General features: G+C 29.6%; 2 protein-coding genes across 3 annotated transcripts; both read left to right on the top strand.

The window, feature by feature from the left end:
* The first annotated feature begins 1,588 nt into the window (after positions 1 to 1,588).
* Positions 1,589 to 8,069, top strand: LOC114167326 (gamma-interferon-responsive lysosomal thiol protein-like). Of its 2 annotated transcripts, XM_028052384.2 has the most exons (5): positions 1,592 to 2,041; positions 6,410 to 6,475; positions 6,810 to 6,947; positions 7,500 to 7,592; positions 7,683 to 8,069. In XM_028052384.2, exons 1-5 carry the CDS (start codon positions 1,733 to 1,735, stop codon positions 7,863 to 7,865), a joined length of 789 nt encoding a protein of 262 aa, XP_027908185.2. In that variant the 5' UTR covers positions 1,592 to 1,732; the 3' UTR covers positions 7,866 to 8,069. The 2 variants fall into 2 exon arrangements, with proteins under 2 accessions (XP_027908186.2, XP_027908185.2); XM_028052385.2 differs by lacking the exon at positions 6,410 to 6,475 and having other exon boundaries at positions 1,589 to 2,041.
* Positions 8,070 to 13,594: 5,525 nt separating this feature from the next.
* LOC146882479 (uncharacterized) lies at positions 13,595 to 16,802 on the top strand. Its single transcript, XM_085667422.1, has 6 exons — positions 13,595 to 13,681; positions 13,781 to 14,519; positions 14,607 to 14,668; positions 15,271 to 15,595; positions 16,466 to 16,726; positions 16,798 to 16,802. Exons 1-6 carry the CDS (start codon positions 13,595 to 13,597, stop codon positions 16,800 to 16,802), a joined length of 1,479 nt encoding a protein of 492 aa, XP_085523548.1.
* Positions 16,803 to 17,981: the final 1,179 nt, after the last annotated feature.

Here is a 17,981-nt window from a genome sequence, read left to right as displayed (position 1 = left end):
TTAGCAATTGTCCCATTGAGAATCAAACTCTTCAATATTGTGCAATCCACAATAATCTCCCTTGAATAATTATCCTACTGAGAATTAAACTTGTTCCACAACTCTTTCTACTTGAGAGTGTAGTATTCCAAGTGTGTTGACTTCCACCACACGACAACTTATGCATCCAAGAACATGTTATTGGATATTGGATTTACATATAGGAAGGACTATTGTCTTATGAAAATCAAAGAAGCAACCTACCATATCTAGAATTTCTTTTGAAGTTGAATATCATGCTATTGCATCCGCTCGTTGCAAAATTCAATGATTGCATCCAACTCTCTTTTTATGACAACCAAGTTTTTTTTTTTTATTTTTTTATGAAAGGATGAAGTATATAGAAATTGATGTCAGTTGGTTAGAGAAAAAAGTCATTGCCAGTTTTCTCAAGTTTCTACTTGTTTCTTCTAGAAACCAACTCAATGACATTCTCACAAAACCTCTTCCTAACCATTTTTTACGATAATTGTTTCAAGCTGAAAATGGTTAACCTTCACTCTTAACTTGATGGGAATCTTAGATAGCCAACTTGCTTATTATTTTTAAATGGTCTAAGATATGTGTAGACAGTTTTTACTATCTATTATATTATTATATAGTTTAATGCTAAATAGCTTGCTTAGATGGTATGATAATCTTATTTAGTTTATGACTTTTTTATTTATTTTTTCTCTTCTTCTCTTCCTATGCATTTGATATTATAGGCTGAATATATTACGTAATTTTGAAACTTATAAAACTAAATATGATATTAATTTCGCTTGAGAACAAAATTTACGCACGTTAAGGAAACTACAAGAATAAAAAATGGATTTAAGCAATAAAATAATTTTTTAGTTTCTTTAACATATACTTTTCTGTATTTTTAGTCTTCCTAATTTTAAAACGTATTGCTTCTGATATCTCCAATATTATTTAAGTCACTTTTCTTTATTCTATAAAACTTTATGTAAACAATTTTTATAAGATAAAAGAAAACTTTTTTTATCTAAACTATTTTGAATATAAAAATTATTTTTTTTACCTAAACTATTTTGAATATAAAAAAACTATCATTTTTATCGAACATTTTGAAGAAATAAATAGAATATTTTATATTTTATGATATTTTTCTTACGAATTTATTATAAAATTTTGTATTAAAAAATATTTTTTGTTATTTTTTATAAAATTTTTAATTGATAAATAAATATTTTTGTGAATAATTACTTTTTATATAATTATAAAATTTGCAAGTATTTTTTGTAATTTTTTGTGTGAAAAACTTATTTGTAAAATATATTTCTCAAAAAATTTAATAGTAATTTCTTGTAAATTAATTTTTATAACAAAAACTTGTAATATGAAAAAAATTTCAAATTAAAATTGATAGAAGATATGTGTGTTTTTCTGATAATGTATATAAGTTCTAAATAGATTTTTCTGAAGATACTAAAATCAAATTTAAAACTTTTAAACAATATTTTATTCTAAACATAATAAAATTGGAAACTAAGATGATAATGTTTTGATAATAAATTTACAGATGAAAAGAAAAGCACTTTGCAGGAAACAGATGAGACAAGAGAGGGAAGAAGATACCTTTCTTCCACAACCTATGAATCACACAACACAACAACACAAAAGAACACAAAGACAGCACAACAACTACTACTAAACAAAACCCTTTGATTCTTAAGAAACACAACACATGAAAATGGCTCCTTCTCTTCGTTCTTTTCCTCGCTCATTCTTCTTCTGTTGCTTCCTCCTCCTTTCTCTTTTTCTTCTGCTCTTGCTCTTGGTGCCACCATCATCTTCTTCATCTTCTTCTTCTTCTGCCCCAAATGAGAAGGTAACTGTGTCACTCTACTATGAGAGCTTGTGTCCCTATTGTGCTGATTTCATTGTGAATCGTCTTGTGAGGCTCTTCCAAACGGATCTTATCTCCATAGTCAACCTCAGATTGGTCCCTTGGGGAAATGCTTGGATTGCACCCGATGGTTCTGTCGTTTGTCAGGTAAAATTTCTTCCACTTTTCTTTTCATATTGTTGATTTTTTTTCTATCTAAACCTAATTATTTTAAAGGGAAAAATCTAACTTAATTTTTAGTATGTTTTGTTGTTATTTTTAATTAAAATTTAAGTTTTTTTTTTCTGATAGTTTGTAGTTATTATTAATGCAAACTTTCATTAGGAGGATTGTGAGTGTTCTAAGTTTTCTGAATGAGAATATTATCTAAGTAGTTGGAGTTGGAATCAAATTTTATTCTTCATTTAGAAGAAGTTTGGATAAACTTTTTCTTTATTAGAATTTTTAAGATACATTTTTTATGAATAAGTTAATATGTCAATTTCTTTTAATTTTTTTTCCTTTATACATAAATTAATTGTAATTTATAGAAAATATCTAATTCCTTTGAATTTTAATTAATTCTCTACATTCTGATGAACAACCTTTTTTTTTTTATATTGATTTTTACTTGTCATTTTACTATATGAGCTCCTCATTTGAACTCTTTGCATGATTATGCACAAAGTGGTTCCAGAAGAAATCTGAAAGCAGAAGTAGAAGTTATGATATTGAAAGAAAGTTGTAAGAGTTATGGGTCAATTTCTGGGATCCCTAAAACGTAATTTAAAGGCACTGTCATCCTAATAAATTCTTGCCCCTTAATTTGCCCAAGTGATTCCGTGCCCGAATTCAATACTTCAACAACCACAATTATCAACCTTTAGGGATAAGGTAAAAAGAAAGGAGTTAGGTCTCAATGGGGAAATAACCTTATTTTTGGATGTCATCTCTCTTGTCTCCTTCCTCCTTTCCATATCTATTTTTTTTAAGTGTTTTATATTTTTATATTTTTAAAATTTATATTTCATTTTCTTGAATATATTATTTAATATTGAGATAAAAAGAATATAGGTTTTATTAAGTGAATTTAAGTTTAATTTAATTTTTCAAAAGTTGAATTTTACAAAATGAGGTTTATATATATTTATAATTTGATTTTATTTCTAATGAATATAATTTTTTTTATCAAACTCTACAAAAAATAAGAATTATCGATAAATTAAATTCATTGATAAATCAAAATTATAGATGATATATCGACGACCAAATGTTTTTAGTAAAATATTCGTCGATAAATTTTATTGAGAGATAAAAAAATTATCAATAATTATCGACGAACATAAATCAATTAGTAATTATTTATCTGTAAATATTTGTTGGTAATTATCTATCCGTAAATATTTGTCAGTAATTACTGATGAATTTTTTGTCGTCGATAAGTTAAAATTATTAAGGGCCTACCAACAATAAAAAATTCCTTGGTAAAATACTCGTTGATAAATTTTGTTTGTAAAATCTATTGGTAAATATTGTTATATGATTCTTCTTCTCTTTTTTGTCCTTCTTCTTCTTCTTCTTTACTTTTTTTTTCTTCTTCTTTCGTTCTTCCTCTTCTTTGGTCTTGCTTTGGTTATGCTTCTCTCCACTTCTCCTCCTCCCCTTCCTCATTCTCCTCTTATTATTTTTCTTCTTTGGTTATCCTTCTTATAGGGTTATTCTTCTATTCTTCTTTGTTTCTTCTTCTTTTGCGGTTGTCTTTCTTATATGGTTATTTTTCTGTTCTTCTTTGTTTTTTCTTCTTCTGCGATTATTCTATGGTTCTTCTACTATGTTCTTTTGCGATTATCCTACAGTTCTTCTATTATTCTTTTTCTCTTCTTCTAAAAGTAGTTTTTTTTTGAAAATTCCTTCTGAATTTCTCATTTTAAAGTAGAAATATAGCAAGAAATTTAATACTCGTTTATAAACGGGTCAGGTGCAGATATCATACTACCTGTACTCACTAGTATCCGTTACCCACCAAAAATTAAAATTAAAATTTAATTTATATTTTGTTAGGTTAAATTTAATTAAAATTAAAATTTAATTTATATTTAATTTAGTTATTTATATTTATATAATTATATTTAAATTTTATTTAAAAAATTTATAAAATATATATTTTTTAAATATTCGCAGGTATACTGGTATACACCGGTACCCGCGGGTTTTAAAAAAAAGTCATGGGTATTTTTTAAGCGAGTACCCAATGGACAAATAGGTGGGTAGTGAGTATTTTGTTTTGCAGGTTGGGTAGCAGTATGTACTATTCGTGCCTGACCCGACTTGTTGTCATCTCTATTGACAAGAAAGGGTGACAATATCAAAAGGTGGCACTGAGAGAATTTTTTCCTTTTATGCATCCCGATGGAGGTTAAAGAGGAAACTTGAGAGTGAAAAACAAAATAGCTTAGTGCAAGTTCAATGTTCATGCAAATTTTGTCAAGGGTAAATTACTTGTATATTGCATAATTAAAAAAGGACAAAATGAAACGTTTTTTTTTTGGCATAAAAGAAACTATCCTTTATTTTTAATTTAAGAATGATAAATTATATGAGACTTTTTATTTGCTCCATTTTTTTCTCTTTGCACCTTTTAAAACTATTTAATATTCAAATAAAAAGAAAAGGCTACCAAAAGAAAAAGAAAGGGCAAACAAAATCCTTATATTCCATTTGTAGTACAACGGTTAAGTAGTACCACCCTACTATACCTAAGTGACAATTACTCACTATTCAACCCTCACCCGTCTCACCGTTGCTCATCTCTCCCCCTACATTATCTTCTAGTCACGTATAACATACAATCATTGCAGGAAGGATAAAAGCACCACAACAAAAACATAAGGGTAAGCTAGTGAAATATTAACAAGTTATATGCTCACACACTTACCAATGCGGAAATTTGAAAGACTCATAATCATATCATACAATAACAATTCATAAACACAAATGCATTCTAGACTCAATTTTCAAAATGACATGTATTGAATTGAATGCTCATGAAGTAATGCCCTTGTCATGTAACTTTATAAAGCACTGTAACGACTAGTCTTGGTTCTGCTTGGTCTAAAAATCACTCATGATAGGGTTAGTTCACTATAGCTTAGCCAGAAATGTGTTTTCCTACACCAAATCCTGCTATATGAACCTTGTTCAACTCTCACTACCTAAACTTCATTCTTTATATGAGTTTATGAGTTTAGTAGAGTTAGGATGACTTCACTATCTAGGCTCTTACTCAATACATACCCTAACACTAGACAATGTAACAATTCTTCTTAGAATTAACCACATTCATACAATTCATAAATAAACCAAAATGTTCAAACACAATCCTCCTATAAGCATGAAATCATCACCTTCACCATTTGAATCGCATTCACCCCTTCTCATTCATACAACAAATTCATATCACATGTCCATACATAAAATATAAAACAGTTAACCCAATAGTTGTGTGGTACAAAAAACCAATTTCTATACAACATAACATTCACTATCACCACAAAATCATCATCCTTCCATGTATTCACTATGTTCCAACATTCAAAACCATATTTCATTAAATCAATATTATAATCACCTTTGAAACCTCATATTTTCAATCATCACATAACACTCAACCATCATAGACTCACTATACGAGTCCCCTTTTCACTCAACGAGACACCCCTGGAGGTAAACTCGTCCAACGAAAAGGTGTCTTGCCCAATAAATTCGGCACTAGAGCTAAAATCCCACACATTCAACTAGCGAACTTAACCCTTGCTCAACCACCCTATGCTTTATTGATTTCTCAAAATAAACTTGCCCAACAAATAGGCCCCTAGAAGCTTGTTTTATTAAGCTCGCCCAACGAGCTCTGACTCGCCCAACAAGTGGAACTTCTGGTGCTCTCTAGAATTATAATTCTTCTAGCTATCCTTCAAAGCTAAATTCCCTTAGCTTTATAAGCACTACCACTCACAACTAGAGACCTAGAATATGTTATCAAAAAAAGACAAAAGTTTAGTATAAGATAGATTAAGATGAAAGAATCACTTCTCTCAACTATCCCACTAGAAATAACACAAAAACTAGAAATGAGTGATTTTATAGAGAAAAAGAAACTTACTCTATTTTAAAATTTGATCGGTTCAAAATGATTCTTACCTTTTCAATTTTACCGTGGTGCAATTAGATTTTGAAAACGATTAGAAAGAAATTGAAAATAAAAGAAAGGAATGTTTGGAGAGAGAGAGAGACACGACTTACACCATTCATGATTAATTTTAAAAAAAATTGTTTCATTTTGTAAAAAAAAAGTAACGTTGACCCAAGTATACAAATATCTTCAAGCTATAATAAAAAGAATTAAAAATGATGAAATATATGTTTCATCACCATATGAAATATGTATTTTTTTAATAAAATCATTTTCTATTTCATTTTGTTTTATAATTTATTTTTACCATCATTAATTTTATTTTATTTTTCTCTTAATTATTGCAGCATGGAGAGGATGAATGCTTCCTAAACACAATTGAGGCCTGCACTATTACAATCTATCCTGACGTGGTAGAGTTCCTATATAACAATTTTATAAACTTTATTTAATTTATCTTTTAACTTTTAGTTTCTTAAAAAATTTAGTTTAACTCCAACTCAATCTTACAAATTATAAAATCGATTTATAAAATGAAATTTCCATTTATTTATACAGAATGACAAATGATATCTTTAAAGTTGCTAAAAATGATTTTAAAAAACTTAGAAAAAAAAAGTCATCATACTAACCTTAAGTAGTCATGCATCACATTTTCATGCATCACATTTTCATGCATGCAGAATGTAAGATTTCAGATTTGTTGACTTTAATAAGTTAATTAACACATAATTACGGTTCATGCAGGTGCAGCATTTCAAATTTGTTGAGTGTTTGGAGCGCTTGAGTTTAGAAGGGAGACACAGGCAATGGATGAACTGCTTCCAAATGACTGGTTTGGGCACATCACCTATTGATTGTTACACAACTGGAAATGGGAAAACTGTTAGTTATTTTTACTCTCTTATTTCACTCTTCATTTATGTCTTCTATAATTAATATACGTTATTAGTAAAATCAATAAATTTAAGAGTTAAATATATTTAGTTCTTTAACTTGGACACGAGATTGGAATTTATCTTTGTTCCAAATTTCAACACATTTTGGCTCCAAAACTTAAAAAATAAATAGATATAGTCTTTTTAATCCAACAACATCAATTTTTTTACGTGTTAAATAATGTTTCAGATTGACATTTGAACTGGAACGTGTCAAATGATGTAAACAACTCAACACTAGCTTAAAATGTCATTTAACACGTAAAAAAAAATTCACATAGTTGAGTTGGAAGAACTATTTATTCATTTTTAAAGTTTGAGATCTAAATTGTATCAAAGTTTGAAACATAGACGAATTCTAATTTTGTTGTCCAAATTTAGAGATTAAAAATATATTTAATCCTAAATTTAGTATATTAATAACTAATATTTTATGATAGAAGAATATAATTTCATATATCAAATTATATGCAAACAACCTTATGTGTCTACCAAACAGATTCACTTGAAGTATGGAAAAGAAACATCTGAGCTTAAACCACCCCATAAATTTGTTCCATGGGTGGTTGTCAATAACCAAGCGCTCCAAGAGGTTTGTGAGTGATGTCAAACTGAAGATTGTAGAACACAACTGAATATTGAATTATGGCGAAATTGTTTTGACTTTTCTTGTGTGATGCAGGACTACAGAAATTTTGAGACCTATATTTGTAGGGCTTACAAAGGCAAAATGATGCCAAGTGCTTGTAGATCATCACATTCAACAAAAACTTATGATGAGTCAAATGAAAAAGACAATAACTTCTTTATACCTGTTTGCTATGCAGATGAAGCAAGAAATCTGACCTTACACTTTGGAAAGTAGATTAAGTAGTACTGATTTAAATTAGGTTGGCATATATACTTTTAATGTGATTATTCATGTGGGTGTGTAAAATATTTATACTTTGGAGATAAGCTTAAGCTTCTATCGACCAATTTATAACTTTGAATGTTCACCATAGAAGTGTAAATTATCATAATAAGATACTAGAAAGTGCTGATTTATTTCATTTTAATTTTCTAATAATACATATTTTGAAAATGCTGAATTTTATGATGTCTCCTCTTCATCCGATGGATCATCTAACAATGTCTGATTGAGATGTAAATATCTATCATCCAAATATTAACTTCTATCTATTATTAAATAATTTTTTTATTAGTTTATTGGACTTTGTTATTCTTTCATGTAGTTAATTACAATTGTAATAATTTTATCTATATAGGTTTAACTAATTAAATTAATGAAACTTTGGATTAACTCATTTATATAATTCATTATTATCCATTTTCTTATAATTTACTCTTTCATATTTAAGTGGGTGTACTAGCAATATTGTTCTTATATGTGTTCATAACAAATGTTGGTAGAGAATCATTTTCATTTCTTTTGTTCTTTTCAATTTTTTTAAAGACATTATTTCTATGTTCACTTAAATGTCACTAGTCCAAATATATCAATTAAGTATGTAGTATATGCTACAAACATATGAAAAACATAACCTACAAAAACATTCTGATATATTTTAAATAACTAATAAAGTATAGGCCATAGTTCAAATAAAAACATAACCTATATTTTGGGTTTATAAGTATAGGCTATAATTCACTGAGGGAACCTAGCCTATACTCAGATAGTGAGAGTATAATATATGGTTCTTTGATTGAATTGTAGCCTATACTCAAACACCCTGAGTATAGACTATGATTTTACATAGAATTGTAACCTATCCTTCCTTAAATAGGATTAATTTCAACATTTTTTACTTGACTCGCACATTACATGTGTGTTTAAAATGTAACATGTTTTTATTTTTGGGATTCTTAATTTTGTCACCAAAAAGAATAATATTAATTGAGAATTGTTTGCTTATAAAAAACATAAAGCCTAAATATCTAAGTCATTTAATCATATATGAAAAATTAAAATTAAAAATTAGTTTAAGATAACATAACTCTAAAGAAAAAGTCATATAGTGATAATTCAAATTGGACTTCATAATGGAAAAAGATAATAGAACAACTAGTTCCACTACCCCTACTATAAGTAACTTAAAAGAAAAAAAAAGAAAAAGAAGAAGAAACTAAATGAATTAGAACAAAACACTATAAGAAAATTCTTAAATAGTGACAAATTTTTTTAGTGAAAAAAATGAGTCACTATAGTAACCAATTTAGATACCAATTTATAAACTAAAAATTATTGGTAACTAAAATGGTTTCTAAATTTGTCTCTAAATTAGTCACTATAGTGAATTGGTCTCTAAAGTTGTCATTAACATTAGCTACCAATGTTTTTGTTATCAAATGAATTGACTTCTAAATTGGTCTCTAGACACCAATTCCTTTGGTAGCCAAAACCTATATAGTTAATGTTAGCGACAAATTTAGAGACTAATTCACTATAATGACCAATTTAGAGAACAATTTAGAAACTATTTTAGTTACCAATAATTTTTAGGTTATAAATTGATATTTAAATTGGTCACTATAGTGGCTGATTATTTTGTCACTAAAATTGGTCATTATATGAGTATTTTCTTGTAATGATACATATACTTTACACTTAAAAAATATTTATAATTTATCTCTATCATGTATGTATGAAACAAAAAGGAAGAGGAGAGAGAATATAAACATCATCCCCATCTTTTTATTTCATTCTTGTGAGCCTTCACACAACCATTTTCCTCCCTCGTTTCATCTCATCTTCACCCCTTTCAAAATCTAACTGCAACACATATCAATTGAGTAGATAGGGAACATTTTAAAGCATGTAAGTTTTCAACATTCTGATTTAGGGGGAGTAACCTTTTTGTTTGTCTACGTGTATGATATTATTGTGACTAGTAATGATGAACATGAATAAAAAAGATTGAGTCAATGTCTGGCCAGAGAATTTGAAATTAAGACCTTGGGAAATTGAAAGATTTCCTAAGAATTGAAGTTGCTCACTCCAAGAAATGGATTTTTATATCTCAACATAAGTATATTACTTATTTGTTGCTAGAATAAGTCAAATGGCCTACAAACCATCAAACACACTTGTTGATCCAAATGTAAAGTTGAGGAATTTTGTTCATAAGAAACAAGAATATTAGTCTTAAAGCATATACTGATGCTGATTATGCAAGTTCAATTGTTGATAGAAAATCGACTAGTAGTTATTGCGCTTTACTTAGTGGGAACTTGGTAACTTGGAAGAGTAAAAAACAAAGTGTGGTAATCAGGTCCATTGTTGAAGCAGAATTTTGAGCAATGGCTCAAGGGATATGTGAGCTATTGTGGCTGAAAATTATCCTAGAAGACTTGAAGATAAAATATGATGGACTTGTGAAGCTATATTGTCATAACAAATATGTAATTAGCATGGCCTATAATCCAGTCCAACATGATAAAACCAAACATACTGAACTAGATAGACATTTTATTAAAGAAAAGCTTGACAATGACATGATTTGCACACTTTATTTCTTCTCAAGGACAACTTGCATATAAAGCTACCAAAGGACTGCACTACAATAATTTTGAAAGAATTATATCCAAGTTGCGAATGGAAAACACTTACCAACTTAAGGGGGGAGTTTGAGATATTTTTTGAAACTTATGACGTTATTCTTATTTATTATAATTATGCATCTATTAGGCTTTAAAAAGAAAGGTGCAAACTTGGCCTTAAAAATTGGCTTTGTAAGTTCGAGTTAGGCCTAAAATTCACTTTTTAACATGGTATCAGATACATGGTTTAGAGTCTATACTAGTAAAATTTGTTGTTTGTTGGGTTTATTATCCACCCACTTTTGGATCGCTATCGGACCATCCACCAACGTCTAGAAATTAGGCAGATTCATAGTATATAAGTAGGTTCAAACCTCACCTAACAAACTTTCGTGAGGTTGGCTTAAACCTAAAGTCCACTTCTTAATAATAAATTAGTCTTTCTTGGTCCATGATCTCATCACTAAGTAAGTTCCATATTTTGCATTCTCTTTCTAAAGTCTGCATTCATGATGATGTTTATAAGGAGAAATAACAATTTTATAGTAAATTGAGTTTTAATTTAAAATATAAGGTTTTGGATTATTAAGTTTGGAAAATTCCAATTTGAATAACTTTTTCTTGACACTCTTCTTTTCTCATGCTCTCATAGACCTACGTTCTTTAGGTTAAAAATTGAGGAAATGAAATGGGGTGCCACGTGTTTGTTTATGGATTTTTTGAACTTTTTATTTATTTTTCGAATTTTTTTATATTATTTATTTATTTTTTTAAAATTTTAAAAAAAAATTAAAAATTTGTCACGTGTCAAGCTGATATCATGCCACGTGGCTATGATAGTGCCATGTGTCACAATTATGCCAGGTGTCATTTTCTCATTCTCAATTTAGTTCCTGTATTTTAATTTTTGTCTCAATTAATTTAGTCCCAATTTTTGTAAAAATTGTGCAATTTCGTCCCCTTCCAAATTGAAACAAAAATTAACTTTCATATAAATGTTATACAAATATTTTTATAAAAAAATAAAAAAAAAATTCAAAAAAAAAAATAAAAAAAATAAATAAAAAATCCAGAAATTGACACGTGACACCCCATTTAACAATGTTACTACACCACTAACGGAAAGAACTTGATTGCATCAAATTTCCCAAAATAGGGACCAAATTGAGATAAAAAAAATTGAGGGACCAAATTGATATTTTGCTACGAACATGGGGACCAAAGAAATAATTTAACCATATTTTAAATTTTCTGTGATTAGGTTATTTGGGTTTTAACTTTTGATGAATTTTGATTACATGTGAAATGTTAAACAAATTTTGAAAGTTATTGAAAAGTGAAATTTGGTTGAATTTGAATTTGTCGTAGATGATTAGTTTATGTATTAAATAAAGTATAATGTTTTATGTTTGTTAGGAATGTGAAATTAATATTAGACAATTGTTTTAAATGTTGAATTGATATTTGATAGTTATTTTAAATGTTGAATTGTCGCTCAATGAAATCAATATAGTGGAAAATTCAAAATAATTACAAAAAACCGGCCAATGAAATGGGATCTGGTAAAAAATTGCACTCCCCAACCAAATGTCACTCAACAATTTTTAATTCCGATGTTTAAGAGTTCCAAAAAGAATTGGAGCTTTATTATTTAGTTGAATAAATACAAGAAAAAACTTAAATAATGACCAAATTTAGTGATAATAAATAATTAATCATTATAGTGACCAATTTAGATACTAATTTATAAACTACAAATTATTGATAACTAAATTAGTTTCAAAAAAGTATAATTGGTCTCTAAATTGGTAACTAAAACAATTTCTATTATGAATTGGTCTCTAAATTGGTCACTAACATTAGCTACTTAGGTTTTGGTTTCTAAAGGAATTGGTTTCTAGATTGGTCTCTAAATAATTAATTAGATGTTAACAAAAAGAAGGAAGTCTAGTGATTTTGAATAATGATCAAGCACTAATGAAGACAAAGTGTTTAATTATGCAAATGTTATCTTGTAAAATAAAATAAGTGTATTGTAGAATAGTTTAATTAAACTTAGAATCAGCAACATTGCATTCGTCTCTCTAGAAGGTTTCTTATTTTTAGAAAAAATACAGTGATAATCGATTATCACTATTGATAATCGATTATCACTATTGATAATCGATTATCTGTACAGAACTTGTATTGTTCGAAAACCTACTAGAATAATCGATTATCTCCTGAAATAATCGATTATCCTGTTCAAAATTTGCTTTTCAGGAAACTTACTGGAATAATCGATTATCCTTAGTGATAATCGATTATCCTTGGCAGTTGGAACTTAACGATTCAGTTTTTAACCTAATTTTCAAAAACCTACTGGAATAATCGATTATCCTTAGTGATAATCGATTATCCTTGGCAGTTGGAACATAACGATTTAATTTTTAACCTAATTTTCGAAAACTCTATTTAAGGAACTGCAGTTCAACTTCAAAAATACCTTTTTAAGATTCAGAGTTTTTTGGCTGTGACTGCAAAGTGTTGCTCTGTGAGATTCTTAAAGAAAGATTTGAAAATCTAGTGTGAGTGAGTGATAACTTTTTCTAAGTGAGTTCTTAGAAGATTGAGTGTTGTGCTGTTGCTAGGAAAGCTGGTTATCCTCTGTGAGATTCAGGGGGAGTTTTGTTCATCTCTTGTGGTTGTTCAAGAAAGGTGTTTTCTAATCTTTACTCTTATATAATCTGTTGTAATTTGATTATTATAGTGATTGAGTTAATCTCCTTGTTTAAGAGATTAACAACTGGACGTAGGATCTTTTGATCCGAACCAGTATAAATATCAGTATGCATCTTCTTCCCTTAAACTCCTTATTTATCTGCACTTGCATTTAAAGTAACTATTATTTTAAGTTAATTAATTAAATTTTGAGAAAAATTTTAAAACCTGTCAAGTTTTTTTAAAATCCAATTCACCCCCTCTTGATTTTTGACCATTGTTTAGTCATTCCGTTGCGCGATACCAACAATTGGTATCAGAACTTGCTTTGATAGTTATTCAAATTCTTCGAAAATGGTAGGGTCAAACCAAACATTTGCTGAAGGTGCGTCTATCAATAGACCTCCACTTTTCACGGGTGAAAACTATCCTTTCTGGAAAGTCAGAATGCAAATATTTTTAGAATCAGTTGATAGGGGTATTTGGGATGCTGTTTTGAATGGACCATTTGTGCTTGTTAACGTTGTTAATGAAGTGCAGGAACCAAAGCCTTTTGCTCAATGGACTGCTGATGAAAATAGGCGAGCTCAATATGATGTTAAAGCCAGAAACATTATATCATCTGCTCTAACTCTTGATGAGTTCTACAGAATTTCTGTCTGCACCAGTACACGCGAGATGTGGGAAATCCTTCGAGTGACTCATGAAGGAACTAACGATGTCAAACGGGCTAGAAAGACCTCCTTGATACAAGAATATGAGATGTTTCGAATGCAGCAGGGAGAAACCATATACGATGTGCAGAAGCGGTTCACTTACATTGTCAACCATCTCAATGGGCTAGGTAAAACCTTTGATACTGATGAACTTAACATAAAAATTCTTAAATCTTTGAATAGGACTTGGCAGCCAAAGGTGACGGCTATCACGGAGTCACAAAATCTTGCAACAATGACCATGGCGGCTCTGTTTGGAAAACTGAGAGAGCACGAGCTTGAGCTGGGAAAACTGAATGATGAAGAAGATCAAGGAAGAAAGAAGAATATTGCATTCAAAACTGAGGTTGTCAAAGGCAAGAAGCAAAAAGAGGAAGAAGATTCTGATGATGATGAGAATCTCAGTCTCATGATAAAGAAGTTCACAAAGTTCATGAAGTCCAAAGGAAGAAATCAATTCAAGAGTAATAAGAAGAAGAATCAAGGAAGCTCCTCAAACTTTAAATGCTATGGATGTGGAGAAACTGGTCATGTAAAAGCAGACTGCCCAAATTCAAAAAGGAGTGATGAAAAGAAAAGCAAGAAATATTATAAGAAAAAGGCATACATAGCGTGGGAAGATAATGTCTCAAGTTCATCCAACTCTGAAGGATCCGATGAGGAAGAAGCAAACTTTTGCTTAATGGCCAATAGTGATCACTCTGATAGTGAGGTAAGCTCCTCTGACAATGAAAATGATTATGATTCTCTTTATGATGTTTTTCAAGAATTGCTTGCTAAATCCAGTAAACTAGATATTGCTCACAAAAAATTAAAAAAGGATTTTAAAGAGTTACAAGACAATCTTGAAAAATCTCTTGAACAAGAAAATGTTTTGAAAAATAAAATCTTAAGTTTAGAAAATAGAGAAATTGAGGCAGTTGAATGTGAATCTTGCAAAAGCTATATGTTTGAGTTAATGATTTTAGAAAAACAACTTAAAGATGCTTTAGAAAATAAATCTTTTGAAAAACATGTTTTTGAGAAGAAGAATCTAAGTAGAAACAAATATGTTCCTAAAAATAAAATTAAAAGGACTCGTAGAGTGTGGGTAGAAAAAGGAACTGCTCACTATAAAAATAATTGTTTAGCTACTTGTTTTTATTGCATGAAAAAGGGGCATACATCAAATAAATGCAATATTAAACATTATGATGTTCCAAATGGGAAGTATACTTGGATGCCTATTGCTAGATAATTCTTATATCTCTCTAACCCCAAGGACCCAATAAAGTTAATGGGAACCTAAAGAAATTATTTTTTCTTATTTTGTAGTTAACTTCCAAAGCCAGAAAATCAATGTGGTACCTTAACAGTGGATGCTCAAGACACATGACGGGTGATAAAAGGAAGATCAAGAATCTCAAAAGAAAGGATCAAGGATTTGTTACATATGGAGATAACAACAAAGGGAAAATAATTGGAATTGGAGATGTTGGTGGAGGGGATACCTTGGAGATCAAGGATGTGCTACTTGTAGAAGGACTGAAGCACAATCTCCTTAGTATTAGTCAACTATGTGACAAAGGTCTCAAAGTTATCTTTGAAAGTGATTACTGCACTATCCACCAAAAGGATTCTAAGGAAATTGCTCTGAAAGGTATGAGACACAAAAATATCTATTTAATTTATCTTGATTATGCATCATCTAGTGATATAACATGTCTCGTTGCAAAAGAAGAAAATCCTTGGTTGTGGCATAAAAGGGCTGCTCATATTCACATGAAACAGTTGAATAAGTTTATTTCTAAGGATTTAGTAATTGGTTTACCAAAAATAAAATTTGAAAAAGATAAAATATGTGTTGCTTGTCAAAAAGGAAAACAAGTAAGATCATCCTTTCATTCAAAAAATATTTTATCTACTTCAAAGCCTTTAGAGTTTTTGCATATGGATTTATTTGGTCCCTCTAGGATTAAGAGTTATGGAGGAAATTATTATGCTCTTGTTATTGTGGATGACTACTCTAGGTTTACTTGGACCTTCTTTCTTACCTTAAAAAGTGAAGCCTTTAAAACATTTAAAAAATTTGCAAAATTAGTTCAAAATGAAAAAGATTTGAAAATTAAGATTATAAGAAGTGATCATGGTGGGGAATTTCAAAATGAGTCATTTGAAAAATTTTGTGATAAAAATGGAATTTTGCATAATTTCTCTGCACCTAGGACACCTTAACAGAATGTAGTTGTAGAGAGGAAAAATAGATCCTTAGAGGAACTAGCTAGAACAATGCTAAATGAATATAATGTTCCTAAATATTTCTGGGCTGATGCTGTGAGTACTCCATGTTATGTTTTAAATAGAATGCTTATTAGGCCTATTTTAAAAATTACTCCTTATGAATTATTTAAAGGTAGAAAGCCAAATATTGCTCATCTTAAAATTTTTGGATGCACATGTTTTGTTTTAAATAATGGAAAAGAAAATTTAGGAAAATTTGATTCTAAAGCTGATGAGGCAATATTTCTAGGATATTCTCTTACTAGTAAAGCATATAGAGTCTTTAATCGAAGAACTTTGAATGTTGAAGAATCCATGCATGTTGTCTTTGATGAAGTTGTAGACCTTGAGGTGAATCCTCTTGAGTCAAATAAGCAAATTACAGGTGATGAAGAATATATTCAGGAGGCCCTTGATGAGATGTATTTAAATGAGAATCCACCTTCTCAATCTGAAGATCTTGAAAAATGCTGGAAGTCACCAAGAGGACTATCTCTAGACAACATCATTGGTGATATTTCAAAAGGGGTAATCACTAGAAATATGAATAATTTCTGTATGAATGTTGCTTTTGTTTCACAGATTGAACCAAAAAATGTTCAAGAAGCTCTTCAAGATGATCAATGGTGCATTGCAATGCAAGAGGAGCTCAATCAATTTGAAAGAAATAAAGTATGGGAGTTGATTCCAAGAAATGAATCACTTCAAGTGATTGGGACAAGATGGGTTTTCAGAAATAAGATGGATGAAGATGGAAATATTACTAAGAACAAAGCTAGGCTTGTAGCAAAGGGATATCGACAAGAAGAAGGTATAGACTATGATGAAACATATGCCCCTGTTGCAAGGTTAGAAGCTATACGCTTACTTCTTGCTTATGCCTCTATTATGAAATTTAAATTATATCAAATGGATGTCAAAAGTGCTTTCCTAAATTATTTTATCAAAGAAGATGTGTACGTTGAACAACCTCCTGGTTTTGAGGATTATAAATTTCCAAATCATATTTATAAATTGAAAAAAGGCACTTTATGGTTTAAAACAAGCACCTAGATCTTGGTATGAACGCTTAAGCACATTTTTGCTCGAAAATGATTTTGAAAGAGGTAAAATAGACTCAACTTTGTTTATTAAAAGAGTAGGTGAACACATTTTATTGGTTCAAGTGTATGTTGATGATATAATTTTTGGATCAACTAATAAATCTCTATGTGAAGGTTTTGCAAGCATAATGCAGGGTGAGTTTGAAATGTCAATGATGGGAGAATTAAACTTCTTCCTTGGTTTGCAAATTAAACAAATGGATGAAGGGACATTCATATCTCAATCTAAATATTGTAAGGAAATACTTAAAAAATTTGAAATGGACAATGCTAAAGCAGCAAGTACTCCTATGGCAACTTCCTGCTATTTGGATAAAGATGAATCGAATATTGAGGTAAATCAAACCATGTTTAGAGGTATGATAGGATTTCTTTTATATCTTACGGCAAGTAGACCTGATATTATGCAATTTGTATGTGTTTGTGCTAGATATCAAGCTAGTCCTAAGGAATCACATCTTATAGCAGTAAAAAGAATCTTAAAATATCTTAAAAGAACTATATCTTTTGGACTTTGGTATCCTTCTGGGGCATCACTTAGTTTAATAGGGTACTCTGATGCTGATTATGGTGGCTGTAAAATAGATAGAAAAAGTACCAGTGGTACTTGTCACCTCTTAGGAAGCTCATTAGTTTCTTGGCACTCCAAAAAACAAGCCTGTG

Source organism: Vigna unguiculata, chromosome 10, assembly GCF_037176805.1.
Source record: "Vigna unguiculata cultivar grain cowpea cultivar isolate G323 ecotype 2 chromosome 10, ASM3717680v1, whole genome shotgun sequence".
NCBI classification, from domain to species: Eukaryota; Viridiplantae; Streptophyta; class Magnoliopsida; order Fabales; family Fabaceae; genus Vigna; species Vigna unguiculata.
The sequence above is the reverse complement of the archived record's forward strand: the minus strand, read 5'-3'. Positions and strand labels throughout refer to the sequence as shown.

Excerpts from the sequence above, each read along its gene's own strand:
- LOC114167326 (XM_028052384.2), top strand. The coding sequence starts at position 1,733 with ATGAAAATGGCTCCTTCTCTTCGTTCTTTTCCTCGCTCATTCTTCTTC. Across the intron at positions 6,948-7,499 it reads CAACTGGAAATGGGAAAACT|ATTCACTTGAAGTATGGAAA; the intron begins GTTAGTTATTTT and ends TCTACCAAACAG. Across the intron at positions 7,593-7,682 it reads ATAACCAAGCGCTCCAAGAG|GACTACAGAAATTTTGAGAC; the intron begins GTTTGTGAGTGA and ends TGTGTGATGCAG.
- LOC146882479 (XM_085667422.1), top strand. The coding sequence starts at position 13,595 with ATGGTAGGGTCAAACCAAACATTTGCTGAAGGTGCGTCTATCAATAGA. Across the intron at positions 13,682-13,780 it reads AAAACTATCCTTTCTGGAAA|GAACCAAAGCCTTTTGCTCA; the intron begins GTCAGAATGCAA and ends AATGAAGTGCAG. Across the intron at positions 14,669-15,270 it reads GTGATCACTCTGATAGTGAG|TTAACTTCCAAAGCCAGAAA; the intron begins GTAAGCTCCTCT and ends CTTATTTTGTAG.